This window comes from Ursus arctos, unplaced genomic scaffold (assembly GCF_023065955.2).
Source record: "Ursus arctos isolate Adak ecotype North America unplaced genomic scaffold, UrsArc2.0 scaffold_17, whole genome shotgun sequence".
NCBI lineage: Eukaryota > Metazoa > Chordata > Mammalia > Carnivora > Ursidae > Ursus > Ursus arctos.
In genome coordinates this window covers 26,946,594-26,960,646 of record NW_026622841.1, presented here as the reverse complement: position 1 = coordinate 26,960,646, position 14,053 = coordinate 26,946,594, and the positions used below count along the sequence as shown (strand labels likewise).

The window sequence follows — 14,053 nt, the reverse complement described above, 5'->3', positions numbered from 1 at the left end:
TGTGGGAAAACATCGTACAAGGTGGAGAGGGCTTTGAGACATCTCAGGGACCCTCTAGCCCAGGGCTTTGTATTTGACAGAAGCCACTGGCATGGCAAGAAGAAAGTGTGACTTTCCTCAAAAAGTTAACAATCCCCTTCCAAACATCCTCTATTCTAGTGGTTGGGGGCTGAGGGTAGGGAGGCCCTAGCAGGGAGTGCAAAGGAGCCTGGGATGTGGATCAGTGGGAATTGCTCAACAGCAGACACGGGGCAGCTTCACACACAAGCAGTGGGTCCATCAAGGCACCACACACACTGGCCTCAACATCTAGAGGAATCTTCTTTGCTCCTACTCAATGCTTCCAAAATTAATTTGTCCTGCATAGTGTAACTTCCCAACCACACTGGTATTTGCAGCCCCTGTCCCTTCAAAAATGAGACCACAGTGCCACTGATGCATCCTTCTAGTGCTTAGGAACCCCGAAAACTCATAAATGCAGTGGGAGTGGTCAATTCAGTCTGAAAATACCAGGTGTTCAGAGACCAGCCTGCCATCCTCACACTTGACCACAAGAGGGAACCAAAGCACCAAGACCGAAACTTCCAAAGGTCTTTTAGGATGCAAAAAACCCTACTAAAATTGGTCATCTTTAAAAATAAATTATCTGGTAATAAGAAAAATATGTTTACAGCAACTTTACAAGAGTTTTCTAGAATTATAATGACATGCCAAAATCTGTTTCAAGGAATGACGTGGACATCACTTGTCTTAATCCAACCAGCAATTGCTGCTAAAATACCTGAAATTCCCAGGTATATACCCAAAAAAAGAGACCAGAACAGCCTGAGGTCATCCAGTTGGAAGCATAGTCAAACTCAAACCCAGACCTTACATGGCTCAGGCAGCTTCATACTTTAGGAGAAATAACGTCCAAGTTTTCCTTCCTTTGTACACTTACAAATTTGTGCAGAGAAATAACCCTAGATTTGGGGATCATGGCCAAGGCACTGTTTCTTCATCTAAAAGATAGAGGGGATGAGCTAAATCAGAGGATCTTAACTAAAGGTCAGTTCTCCCTAAATTCCCGTAAAATGTCCTGTTTACATGCAAATGTATATTTTTTACCCAAAGTGAGAGTCCGAATGGGTTCTTGGCCAATAAAATTAAGAGGTGTCTTCCATCTGCAGTTTTGGGTATCCTTGAGTGGAATAGGAAATACTGAATACATCAGCTCAACTGCAAGAAATTTGCTGCTAACGTGCCAGGGTAGAGATGTCCTAATTGATTCTGTGCTTTCCTTCAACTCCAGTGTTTGGAAAAGGCGAACACCAGGAGAGACAAACCAAAGACCCTTTCCCCTATCAGTACCAGAAGCCCGCGGTTGAGCTGCTGGTGAGTCACGAGTGGCCCGAATCAGGCAGGGTCCTGAGCCACAGACCCTGTGGCGGATGAGGGAGCAGAGGTCCAGGAAAGATGTCCTCTGATTTAGGCAAACTTTTCTCGAATTCATATATCCAGAGACATAATGACCTGGGATTTAAAAAATGCCTATTTTTCATAGTCTACTTTATAAAATTTCATATTCCTTTTATTTGAATTAGTTATCATCTGTCTTCCTCTAAATCTGGCATTCAAGCATTTAGGAAACAAGCTGGTACCAATTTTCACACACAGAATCTTTATGTGTTTAATTTTATGGACAGTTAAATTTTGAAGATGAGACATGCTGGGGGGGTATAATTTCTTCTGAAAAGAGTTTGGTATAAGGGTAGCCATGGTTTTTTAAAAAGAGTCTAAAGATCTGTGGTTAAATGCCAATTCTACAGTTTGACCTTGACCTTTGCTGATAAGAGCCCTCCATCCAGGCCCAAGGCCTCATCCCCAGGATGAGGATAAATGCAGTGTCTTGGTGTGCTGCAAGGTAGTTGCCCACATTAAATAAGGTAACATGTCAGACGAGACAAAAGGTATTCCTGTCTACAGAAACACAGAGATGATTACACAGCAGTTCCACTAAAGACCAAATGAAAGCGTTAGCTTGGTCCCCGAACAAGCCCACACGTGGCTTCTTAGCGTGAGAAGCGCAGGATGTGGGAGCACCTTCTCTTGCCCCTGGACAGGATCTGGACACCATGGAGGACAGCGCTGAGATGAAGGAGGAAGCCAGCACTTCCAAGGCTTCCTGGATTCAGAGTCACATGGCTGCCAGTGGGAAGAGGGTCAGCAGAGCCCTCAGTTACATCACAGGGGAGATGAAGGAGTGCGGCGAGGGGCTTAAAGGTAAAGGTCCTGCAAGCGAAGCCCTTGACCCTGCCCCTGGAGTGTCCCTTCCAACCGTCCCCAGCAGGCACCGTGCCGCAGTTCTTGGTAGGTTAGACTGAGAGCCATTTCTATGGTCTTTCAGAAGGGATGAGAGTTTTGCAGTGACGTGCAGACTCTTGGGATGTGAATACAGTATGTGTCGGTGTGCAAGCCCTCATTTCTGAACCTAGCAGCCGTGCTCTCACACATATCCCATCGGGCATTAAGCCTGGGATTCTAGAGCCGGCATTCTTAAAAAAAAAAAAAAAATGCCCCCTCCTATGGATGACTCTTGGGAGAACTATGTCTACTATTCCAGTAAGTTCTCTCTAACAATCCTTCCAGAGCCCAGGCCATGGGTTTGACACCCTCTGTGCTGCAAGAGAATTTTCTTTCTTTTTTTTTTTTATTTGACAGAGATAGAGACAGCCAGCGAGAGAGGGAACACAAGCAGGGGGAGTGGGAGAGGAAGAAGCAGGCTCATAGCGGAGGAGTCTGTTGTGGGGCTCGATTCCATAACTCCGGGATCATGCCCTGAGCCGAAGGCAGACGCTTAACGACTGCGCCACCCAGGCGCCCCTGCAAAAGAATTTTCTTTTTGGAATTGTCTTCTTGCAAATTCATGCCACTCTCACGGGGGGGAGGGATAGCTCAGAGTACCTTATCCCCACTGCTTGAAAAACAGCATAAAGACCACAACCAGCTGGAAATGGGTCTGAAAAGTTTTCTGGGCAGTCAAATGCCCTCTTGGGTTCTTGGTTTACCCCACTCTGTGGCAGGTGACGGTAGGGCGTGGCGCCCTGAGAAGCCACTTTGAACGCGGAGCTTCCCACACCCTCCACCCGGCCACCCGCGTCCTGCGCACCCCTGAACATTGACTCCCTGCCCTGGTTCCGTTTCAGACAAATCCCCAGTGTTCCAGTTCCTCGACTGGGTCCTCCGGGGCACGTCGCAGGTGATGTTTGTGAACAACCCCCTCAGCGGCATCCTCATTGTGCTCGGCCTCTTCGTCCAGAACCCCTGGTGGGCCATCTCGGGCTGCTTGGGCACTGTTGTGTCCACTTTGACAGCCCTCATCCTCAGCCAGGACAGGTAAGCTCCAGGAGACCCAGGGCCCAAGCACGAGGCCAGAGGTCCCTTCCTGCAGGGACCGCATGCCCCCTTCCCATCCTGTCACTGCAGGCCTCCGAGCTCAGAAACTCCTCAGACTAAGGACGCTAGTGACTAACAACAGCCACTCCCTCATTATTTGGTAACAGCTCCACATCGGCCAGGGCACCGTTAGGGCTGATGTCTTCCCTTCCCATTCCCAGTGGGGCCAACTGCTGGAAGGTGTGTGCCGTCAGGCCCCGGCTGAGAAAAATCTGGGTCAGAAGGGAAGTCAAGAAGGCAGTGCCCCTCCTGAGGCCCTGGGGAGACCCCTCCCTCCACCAGCCCTCCTCCCTTCCCCCAGGTCTGCCATCGCGGCGGGGCTCCACGGCTACAACGGGGTGCTGGTGGGGTTGCTGATGGCCGTGTTCTCTGACAAAGGCAGCTATTACTGGTGGCTTCTGCTCCCCGTCGTCATGATGTCCATGTCATGGTAAGTTTGCTCCTGAGGCTGCGGGAGTGGTCAAGGGCTGCCAGCCTTTTCATCCCAGCTCCCTGTCTGTCTAAACCCCTCTTTAAGGAGGCATGGACTTCACTGGCACATCAGAAGCATCCACCGGAGATAATTATTAATGTCATACAGTGACAGCACCATGCTAGGTGATGTGTGGGCACTCTCTCATTACCTGCCATCCTTCACTCTTCTTTTCGTAAGATCTGAAAGGGTTCCTGGTCCTACTCAACCAGAGCACAGAGAAAGGAACTGAGGCCCATTGGTGAAGAGCCGTACCACAGCATCCTGTCAGTTTCTAGAAACCTCCTCATTCCTCCTGCTGCCCCCCACCCAGCTTTCCCCCATCCTCGGGATGCCCTGACCAGCCTGGACAACCTCCTAGTGTAGGCTGAAAGACCAGCCACTGGGCAGAGCCTTCAGAGGCTCGGGGCTCAGCTCCCCTTCACCTCCAGAAATCAGGCACAGGGCACTCTGGCCAGGAGGCTCGGTGCTCTCAGCTGCTCAACAAACATTCTTGGAAGGAAGGAAGGAATGACGATGACTCCGCTCCCTGTCACTCCCCCACGCTCCTCATGCCTGAGCATGGAGCCGTGTGACTTCTAAAAGGAGCTTCTGTGACTCCTTGCCTTAGGTCTTGCCCCAGAAAGCCCCAGAACGCCCTCTTTCTGAAGCTGAGCCTGGGCGTCCCCCCTCTCAGCGCGCCAGGCCCAGGGAGGAGGCCGGGGGAAGCTGTGCTCAGGGCCAGTCAGGCTTAGAGAACGTAGCCCGCAGGCGGCTCTTCCTGGGGAAAGGCCTCCTGCTCGGCCTGGCAGGGCCGGAGCTTCATCAACAGTCTCTTGTGCTTCTGCCACAGCCCCATCCTCTCCAGTGCCCTGGGCACCCTCCTCAGCAAGTGGGACCTCCCGGTCTTCACGCTGCCCTTCAACATCGCCGTGACGCTGTACCTGGCGGCCACCGGCCACTACAACCTCTTCTTCCCCACGACGCTGCTGCAGCCTGCGGCCTCCGTGCCCAACATCACGTGGTCCGAGGTCCAAGTGCCCTTGGTAGGTGTCGGGGGAGGCAGAAGGGCTGCGTCTGTCCACGCGCGACGTTAGCATGGCCTTTACTGGCTCTGCACGCCTGCAGCTTCCACGGGGAGTGACTGCTGGCCACACCGCGGGAGGCAGGCGGCACACGGTCTCTCTTTAGCCACCACCCTTTTCCTTGCTCTCCGTGAGAGCTCACAGGACCATTTCTGGTCCCACGCTGTCCTAGCGCAGAGGGAGAAACTGAGGCCTGAGGTCACACAGCTAATCAGTGAAGAGCAGAGTCAAGGTTAGCACTCTGACCTCCTACTGCTACACCTGGGTTCTTTCCTTTTTCCTTTTGGAAAAAGCCTTCCTCATGCTTTCCTCCAATTTTCCTCCAGCTTGCACTGTGTATTTTCTTCCATTAGCCTCGCTGAATCATTAAAGGCATACCCCTCACACGAGCACCTGTGGGAAAAGAAGTCTGTTGCAAACTCCAGAGTGGCTTGCGTTCGCTCTCTGAGGCGTGGTCACACCATCAAGCACAGGTGTTCCTGCATTAAGAAATGTCTAGATATCGGAGCTTTTAACATTTTTTGCAAGTATTTTGTCTATAACGCTGGCCTCTGGAAGTCTGCCAAGATAATTAATAAGACACGTTTTCGCTGAGGTTCTCCTGCTTTCCGTTACACTAGACTACCCCCCATGGTCTGGGGCTCACTCTGGAACTGTTGGCAAGTCGTCATCTAACCACAGAGCCACTCGGGCTTGTTGAAAGAACTTTCAGAAATAACAATGCCTCGTTTCTTTTAGCAGTTCATAGTATGCAACAGCATGGGAGAAAGGCCTGCATTTGCACTAAGAAACATTATTTAGGAAGAGAAATATTTGTGTTGGCCTCATCCTTGTTGATTTGAGGGTGTATGTGTGTGTGTGTGTGTGTGTGTGTGTGTGTGTGTGTGGACCTCCGTGAACCAGAGGTGAGAAAAGTTGGCAATTCACTTGTTAGGCTTCCCTTTCGTGGTACTTACCCGTCAAGAAGTGTCGCAGACACAGTGCTCTAACTGCTTGGCTATGGGGAGATGGTGTTAGAAAAGGCAAGTAGAAGATACTCTGCATCCTCCATGCCACGTTTTCAATGGAAAAGATACCTAGGAATTTTGTAGAAACGAAAAACACTTAGGGAATCCCATACAAATACTTTAGAACCCCAAAGTTCCAGGAAAGAAAAATACAGTTTTTAGTGGTTGCCTTTTAAGAAGTAACTCTCTAGCCAGTTCAGTGGATTATGATAATGACTAATACGTTTTGTCTTTTTGACCACTCATGAGAGCCTTGAGTGTTGGGGAGACAAGTAAATGTCAGAAGGAGGGTTTGAACTCCCAACAATGTTGAAGCCCCATGAGTTCCTCTGCTCTCTGGCCCCCAGAGGTCCCCCTGGATGGTATCACCAACTGGGACTACACTGCCCAGCACTGCTGCCTCTGTATCGAACTCTCCCCACTGCCCGCCCTCGCCCACATGGTGATGCCAGAGTCCCCACCCTGTTTCCTGTTCCTGGGGTCACGGGAGGTTGAGTCTGGAGGGTTAGCCCGCTAGGCCACCCCACAGGCTCCTGTGGTGTCTTCCTGTCTCCGCACACCTCCAGGGACAGAGTCTTCTCAGAAGGCAATGGGCTAAGAGAAGAGCCACCTCCTCGTAATATATAGATACCCTGGCCCAGAACTCTGCTTCTTCTCAGCTCCCTGCCCAAGGGGCGAGACGATCCCCAGTGTACCCTGCGTGGCCCAGAGGCCCCCTCCCTTATGCACTTTCCTAACTCAAGAGCCTTTGGCCAACCTTCCAAACCACGGAACCCAACCCCAGTTGCTGGGGAAGGCTGCATGCCCAGGATGCTTTTCTCGAACTCCAGAGCACGTGCGCAAGCGTGCACAGGCAGTGGACCCTGCCTCAACAAGCCCTTCACATTGGCAGACAGGCCCCGCTCCCCTGAGCTCCGTGGAGGCCTGACACAAGCCGGGTGCTCATGTATCAGTCACCATTTCATTGGCTTAGCAACCAGAAGAGCAGAGACCATGATAACTGCCTCCTCAGGGACTCTCCTGTGAGTCCAGCCGCCACTCCGATCTGACTAATGTGACCACAGCCCAGACACCTTATTCGTAGAAACACAAAGGACCGTTTTTTCATAGCATAGTCAGCCTTCTAGTCATAATTTTAGGGTTTTTTTTTTAAACGTTATAAGAGAGTTTTTAAACCCCAACCTTGATCTGACATCTCTTACTTTTGTGATGGGTAATACCCTCCTTTTTAAAGTTTCTAGTTTCTCTTCACTGGGGGTTCAGTGCCTTACACTCATGTTTCTAAATAAAGGAAATTTAACATCCTAAACTCCCATTGTTCTAAGAACGCAAGACTAAAACAGAACAGCGTGTGTTCCTTTTAGAATTCTTCTATTTGGATACAAATATCCTGGAAACCTGCTGCAAAATGTTAGGGTAGAGGCTTTAGCACAAATCTTTTCTAGCCAAGGTTCCAGTTGTCTCCAGTCTCCCTCTATAACCGCACATGACCCTTTGCCCCCACAGCTTCTGAGAGCCATCCCTGTAGGTATCAGCCAGGTCTACGGCTGCGACAACCCCTGGACCGGAGGCATTTTCCTCATAGCTCTGTTCATCTCGTCCCCTCTCATTTGCTTGCACGCTGCGATCGGCTCCACCGTGGGGATGTTAGCAGGTTAGTCTCATCACTTCTCCCCTACTAATGGGCCAGAAGATGTTAGTATCTGGAATCAGCTCCAAAGAAAATGGTTGACCCATGTCTTCAATACCCGTGGCCCCCCGACCCCTGCTGATTCCTGCCAGCCCTCGGTCCTTCCATTGTACCCTATTTCCCCACTTTGGGTGCCAGTGCCCCCATGCTTCTCTGAGAAAAAGCTGCCCTCCAGAAAGGCTTTGGTGTTAGCCATTTACACCTTAGTCTAAATTTCAAGTTTGGATGAGGTTAATCAATTCCGGGCATGTTTGTGTTTCACGTCTTATCTCGAGGGATGATACTCCAGTAGAGAACATTAAGATATCAATGAAGAAGGAAAAGTCCCCTTTCTTGGCAAGGGAAGGAACTTCTCTGGATTGCTAAGAAAGGCTGCAGAGTCCTTACTCCTAAAGTTCTCTTCTATCCATAACAGCTTCACCACTAGCACTCAGGTGGCTCTATGGCCATTTCTTTCCTTTAGCTAATTTTTCACTGAATAAGATCAGAAGTTCTTTTTTACAAATGCCTAAGAGAATGGCTGGCCTGGGCTTTGAGCACTGTGGTAGTTTTCAGGGCCAGCAGGTGAGCTCCATGAGACCCCCCACCCAAACTCAACAACAATGCCTGTCTTCTCTCGTAGCCCTCACTATAGCGACGCCCTTGGACTCCATCTACTTCGGCCTGTGTGGCTTTAACAGCACGCTGGCCTGCATCGCCATAGGGGGCATGTTCTACGTCCTGACCTGGCAGACGCATGTCCTGGCCATCGCCTGCGGTAGGGACCACCACCACGTTCCTTTGCACCTTGCATGCTCCCCCTGCACCCCCATGACTGTGTCCCTGCGGGGAAAACAACACTGAAAATTCTGCAAATCCTCCAAAGATAGATGGGAGGATTGTTTGCTTCGTAAAAGGGTTTTTATCTAGAACCGTTTTTGAATGGTTGCTTAATGATTCACACAGTAAAAATTATTTTCCTGGAACACAAAGTGCTCGGCCACATGAAGACAGAATTTTTAGATGGTAGTCGTTTGGTTGTTGCTCGAGGGCCGTCTCTGTGATTGCTGCTTTCCTGGCTGGTGATTGAAGCTGACCAACAGAGCAACTCATCCACAAATTCACCTTTATACGTAGAATTGGGCGATGTACCTCAGTTACAGCGGTTAACCTTAAGCACCCAAACGCTGATCGTAGGACCTTCAAATAACACTTAGGCTGTAGGAACGCTGAAGGATGTGCGTACTCAGTGAGTCTCTGATAAGAATTTGCTGTTGTTCGTATCCTAGGGACAATTGGGATGCTTTCAGTTGAGATACTTCAGAAGCAAAGCCCAAGTCCACTGGCTCATTTTCACAGAGTCTCTTCACCTCTTAGCGGCACTTGGCTCTTCCCAGTGGCCCGGCCTGGCCGTGCCCTCTGCAGGCAGAGCCTGGAAGATGAGGCCGTGGGTCTATGTGGTCCTCAAGCTTGCAGGATGCCGCTCCTCCCTGGAAACCCATATTCTGTTAATAACTTGTGATGAAATATTCTAGCAGGCAGTTCTGGGATCCACTTGCCTTGGCCGTATAGTAAAATTTTCATGTATGGTTTATGCTGCTAAATGTTCTTTTGCTAGAATGCAAGGTGGTGGGACCCAAGAGAACCATAACCGCTCCATCCTGGCCCTTTTTAACAAAGTTCATCTACCGTCTAAGCTGTGCCAGCATTTGCCTGGAATTTAACACATTTCAAAGCTGTCAAGTAATAGAAGCATAACTCAAGTTTTATTTTAATTGGAGAGAGAGCATTTCTGGCATCAGTGTCTGGGGAGCTAACGTGTGGGCTGAGCTTGAGGCACCGCGAGTCACCGGACTGTTTCTCGGTTCTCTTTGCAGCACTCTTTGCGGCCTACCTGGGCGCCGCCCTGGCTAACGTGCTGTCTGTGGTGAGTCAGCGTGGCCTAAGAACGTGCCACAACACCCTTCCTGCTGTTCTTTCGGCTCCCCAAAGCCAGTGCGAACCTCTCCTCCAGGAACCCGTCCCCAATTCATCCCTCTCGACTCAAATCACACTGCGTGCCCCGGCACCTGCCAGACAGAAGGAGCTGGCTCTCAAAAGTTTAAACGTCAACTGTTGGTCCAGTCAGATCCCATATCATTGGGCCAATGGAGCTTCTCACAGAAGGACAATTTGACAAGCGTTATCTTGTAAATCGAATTCTTCCTGTCACCTTATCCTCTAGATCTAGTTTTAAATCTTTATTATTTAATTTTTGTGTGTGTTTTTAGATCAACTGCCCAACTAGCTTGTGGGCCAGTGTACATCTTTATTCATCCCTTGGCAACTAGAGTTGAGGGGGTCATGAAGGAAGGCTTCCGGAAAGGCAGGAAACCAAGCCCCAGCCCTGCCTGCGAGAAGCCAGAGTTGCTGGCTATGAGCTCGTGCAGCAGTCCAAGAACCCCCCCCTTCGTCTGAGCCATGCTGTGAGGTGGTGCTGGAGTCAGGAGGAGCCACATGGCCAGCCCCAGCTCCCACGTACAGGGTTTAGGGCCCACGGCCTGGCGCAGAGTGCTCAGGGCTCAGCCCGCAGTCAGTGCCTCCCCCTTTTGGATAAAGGTTCAAGGACACATTTTATAAAAGCAAACAGGAAAAGTCCCAGTAGTCCTGAAAGGGGACGAAGGTGGGCATTTTACCCACGCCTGTCTAAATCCCTTCTTCACCCTTAGTGAAATTGGGCGGGTTGAGCTTAGCCTAGGAAGGAATTTTCTGAACAAGAGAATTGGCCTTCCCTGATACCATCCTATGTCCCCCTAAATCCTCCTCTGGGCCCCCGTGAATTTTGTGTATGCCTCTGCTACCGCACTTGGCATACCGTGGTGTAACGAGCCTCGTGCACACTCTTCCTCTTCTGCCTTCGGCCTGTGGGCCCCTTCAGAGCCCAGGCCGGGTCATATCCGAATCTTTATGTCTAGTACCTATTGCAGTACCCCGCACATAACAGGTGCTCAAGAAATGCTGAACGAAGGAAACTCGAAGGGAGCAAGCCACCACCATGGGGAATACAGGCGCTGGGGCTGAAGAGTCAGCCAACAGAAACACGGACGGGCAACGAGAGCATGGAGTAGGGGCTCCGTGGCTCCTGTGCGCTCCAGGCTTTCCCATCCCGCGTGTACGCATCCTTATGCCTGAGTGTCCAGCCAGTGCCTGGGTGTCCTGAGCCTTCCTTGGGCAAGGTCCTGGAAGGGATGCCAAACGGGAGGCTTTTGTTGCCGACACCAGGCATTGACAGGATGGCTGGCCCTTTCTTCTGTGTGCAGAGAAGTTGGAGGTTATATCACTCAATTTAGGCTTTTTTTTTTTTTTTTTTTTGGAATCAAGGTTACTTTCTATGTGCCTATGATGTTTAAGGCACTGTGCTGCTCACTCTCGGAGATACAAAACAGTGCAGGCTATTTACTCATTCTGAAGGAATTTCCAGTCTCCTGGAGGAACAGGATATAAAAATGTCCAGTGACGTTTATGAGCCCCTTCAAGCCCTCCGCAGACGAGAGCACTTAGGAGCTGCATTCTTCTGCTTTCTCACTGGCAGGCGCAGGCACGGCCTGTGTCTTCCAGAGTGCCACCCTCTACTCGATGGTCATGACCACGGGCTGAGGGCTACTTATGGCGTCCTTAGTATGCACGAGGCACCAAGTCTCTGAGTAGACACTGTTATCCCTACTTAACTCTTGAGGAAATAGGTCTCAGATGATAGAAATGCCTTTAACGAGGTGGTTGGAGCTGAGATGGGGATCTGGGTCTGTGGGACTCTAGACCTATATCCTTTCCCAGTGTGGGGCTCCAGGGGGTGCTTCACAAAATATACTGTGTAGAGTGAACAGGGCTTTGGGGACACTCATTGGGTAGAACTGATTGCACTTGAGTATTCTTATGGCCGCAATTCTGGCTGCCATTGTTTTTCCCCAAGTCCCATCTGGCAGCACCATCTTTGAACACACACATTATGGGCACATGGTATTACCTGAGGTCTTTACTGCTTATAAGAAATGAGGTTGAGGGTGGGGGGGACATGATTTGGTCTGTGTCATAGTTGAATCTGCAGGCTTCTTGTCAACAAGCTCTCTACTCAAGTGATCTCAAGGAAGAGTGGGAAGGCGTATCAAAAAGGCTCAGGGCATCTTAAGGAATAAAAACAGGTCAACACCATGAGAAGGGGAACTGGGAATGGGAAAGCCCTTGAGAAGAGAAGTCGCTGCCTTCCACCTCCAGCCCCTGGGACTAGGACATCATGTCTCTGCCTCTCTCCAAGTGTCTGTTCTATCTCCCTGTGTCTCTGCGGTGCACACAGTCCCCCAGTGGCCACCCAGCACTGATTGGCTCTCCAGTCCTTTCAGACCAAGAGCTCAGTCTCTCTTCGTTCAAATTCTGAAAAGAGGGATTCAATTCCCAGGCCGTCTGCCTGCGGAAGTTGCATTTGAGTCAAGCATCTTGCTCTAGTCCAATCAGCTGTGACCAAAGAGAGAAAGAACATGAACTACAAAATGGTTGCCAAAGTTGCTCCTTCAACAGGTGCTATGGGAGAAGGCAGGCAATGGTCATAGTTTCTAGAGTTGGAGTTATAGCCTGGCCAGACAGCCTAAGACTAAATAGGATTTCTACATAAAGCCATATTGAAATAGGGTCCCAATGGCTGCATCTCGAAGAATGTGTGTCCACCTGTTACAATGCATGCAGAGAGCACTGGCATGATTTATTTACATTGGTCAAGAATTAAGTATTATTCCTATCACTGCCCACAAAGCATCCTGTCCTCTACCCAGGGCTGTAGGGAGGTGGTAAAGGCTGATGAAACAGGCACAAGCATGTGATATAACCAGGGCTTCTCTTGTGTGTCCCCCCTGTCCCTTGCTCAGTTTGGACTACCACCATGTACCTGGCCCTTCTGCCTCTCGGCACTCACCTTCCTGCTCCTGACAACCAACAACCCCGCCATCTACAAGCTTCCGCTCAGCAAAGTCACCTACCCAGAGGCCAACCGCATCTACTACCTATCCCAGGAGAAAAACAGAAGAGCATCAACCATAACAAAGTACCAGGCCTATGATGTCTCCTAGGTTGCCTTTTCCAAAACATGTCACTGTACATTTAGCCTTCAGCATGTTGTCCAGGTCCCCATACTGAAGGCCATGCAAACTCCCTTTCCATCTGTTCTATGATTTTCCCCTCAAGCAAGTCTACACCCTAGTTATTCCCCTGCGTAGGGACATACGTGTGTAGTCACCATTTAGGGACCTCTCTGTTCTAAAAGGTACAATACTTACCAAAGGTACAGTTAGTTTAAACTTCATACCCATGGCTCGCTCCAGAAGAGCTCCCTTTGAGGGGATTTGCCCTCTTCTGCAAAATAAGTCACATCCCTGAAGAGAACTCATCAAGAAGGAGAAAGAGTTTGAAAGCATGGGCCTCCAGCTTAGGCATTTCATGGAACCATGCACAGTTCCAGGAAACATGCATCAGCCTGGAAGGTGATGGGATGGTGTTGCCCCAGCCCGGCCTCTAGTGAGCTCCTGCCATCTTGAGTGAGCACATCCCTGCTCTCAGCCTTGACTTCTTAGTTTCATGACAGGGAAGGACTCTACAGTCCCTCTCACCTCAGAAGTGTTGATTCTTCTCTCTCTCCCATAACCTGACAAAATCAGCATGACCATCAAGTAATTACTTTGGGTAAGTAATAGACGGAGGGCTTACTTGGAGAAGAGGCAAGAAAATGTTAATGTTCTGAGATTTGTTCTTTAGTCATGAGAAGATATTCTCCAGACTTGGTGTTAGGAAACTAAATTCACTGAAAATGCCAATATGCCTTTCTTTACATAATAGAAATATTTCTGGAACTGTCATAAGATGAAAACTGATCTTTTTCAACATTCAAATCATGTTTTAAACAAATGTATTTTCTTTTGTAGTATTCATAAGCATTCTCTTATTAAATGGTTAAGTTCACAATATGGTATCACGGTTTTCTTAAAATGGGGCTCACGTACCCTGTTCACACATTGCCCATTTGTGGGGTTCTTTGTGGTCAAGCAAGTGTCTGACAAGACGTGAGGATAGGTTACAAATCATCAGAAGAGGGTCTGGTTTGCTTACAAAGCAAATCATACAGAAGGGACCACAGTCATTGTTTTTTGTTTGAGTAGAAGCACGGGCTATTAACAACATACCTTGCTTTTTAGTCCTGCATCCCAAAATTACAAACCCAGCCCCTCTTGAATGGCCAGTAACTCTTGCTATTTAGTTACTCTGGTTACAGCGTTGAACTCCTAACCCGCAGGACCCCTTTGTGGGAAGCCATTTGGCTCAGCCCTCCCTCCCCTCCTCCACAGGACAGGGATAAACCACCTCCAGTGCCTCAGTGGGACACCCT

The 14,053-nt window shown here is 49.7% G+C and overlaps 1 protein-coding gene across 3 annotated transcripts in view; it reads left to right on the top strand.

Annotated features, from left to right (window-relative positions):
- Window positions 1-13,632, top strand: part of SLC14A2 (solute carrier family 14 member 2) — a 65,577-nt gene extending 51,945 nt beyond the window's left edge. For all 3 annotated transcript variants that reach the window (XM_026496228.4, XM_044382976.3, XM_044382975.3), the window contains 9 exons: window positions 1,292-1,374; window positions 2,103-2,262; window positions 3,186-3,375; window positions 3,737-3,865; window positions 4,740-4,932; window positions 7,485-7,632; window positions 8,291-8,425; window positions 9,525-9,574; window positions 12,543-13,632. In XM_026496228.4, coding sequence (XP_026352013.2) covers window positions 1,292-1,374; window positions 2,103-2,262; window positions 3,186-3,375; window positions 3,737-3,865; window positions 4,740-4,932; window positions 7,485-7,632; window positions 8,291-8,425; window positions 9,525-9,574; window positions 12,543-12,743 — 1,289 coding nt within the window. In that variant the 3' untranslated portion in view covers window positions 12,744-13,632. The remainder of the gene's footprint in view (window positions 1-1,291; window positions 1,375-2,102; window positions 2,263-3,185; window positions 3,376-3,736; window positions 3,866-4,739; window positions 4,933-7,484; window positions 7,633-8,290; window positions 8,426-9,524; window positions 9,575-12,542) is intronic.
- Window positions 13,633-14,053: the final 421 nt, after the last annotated feature.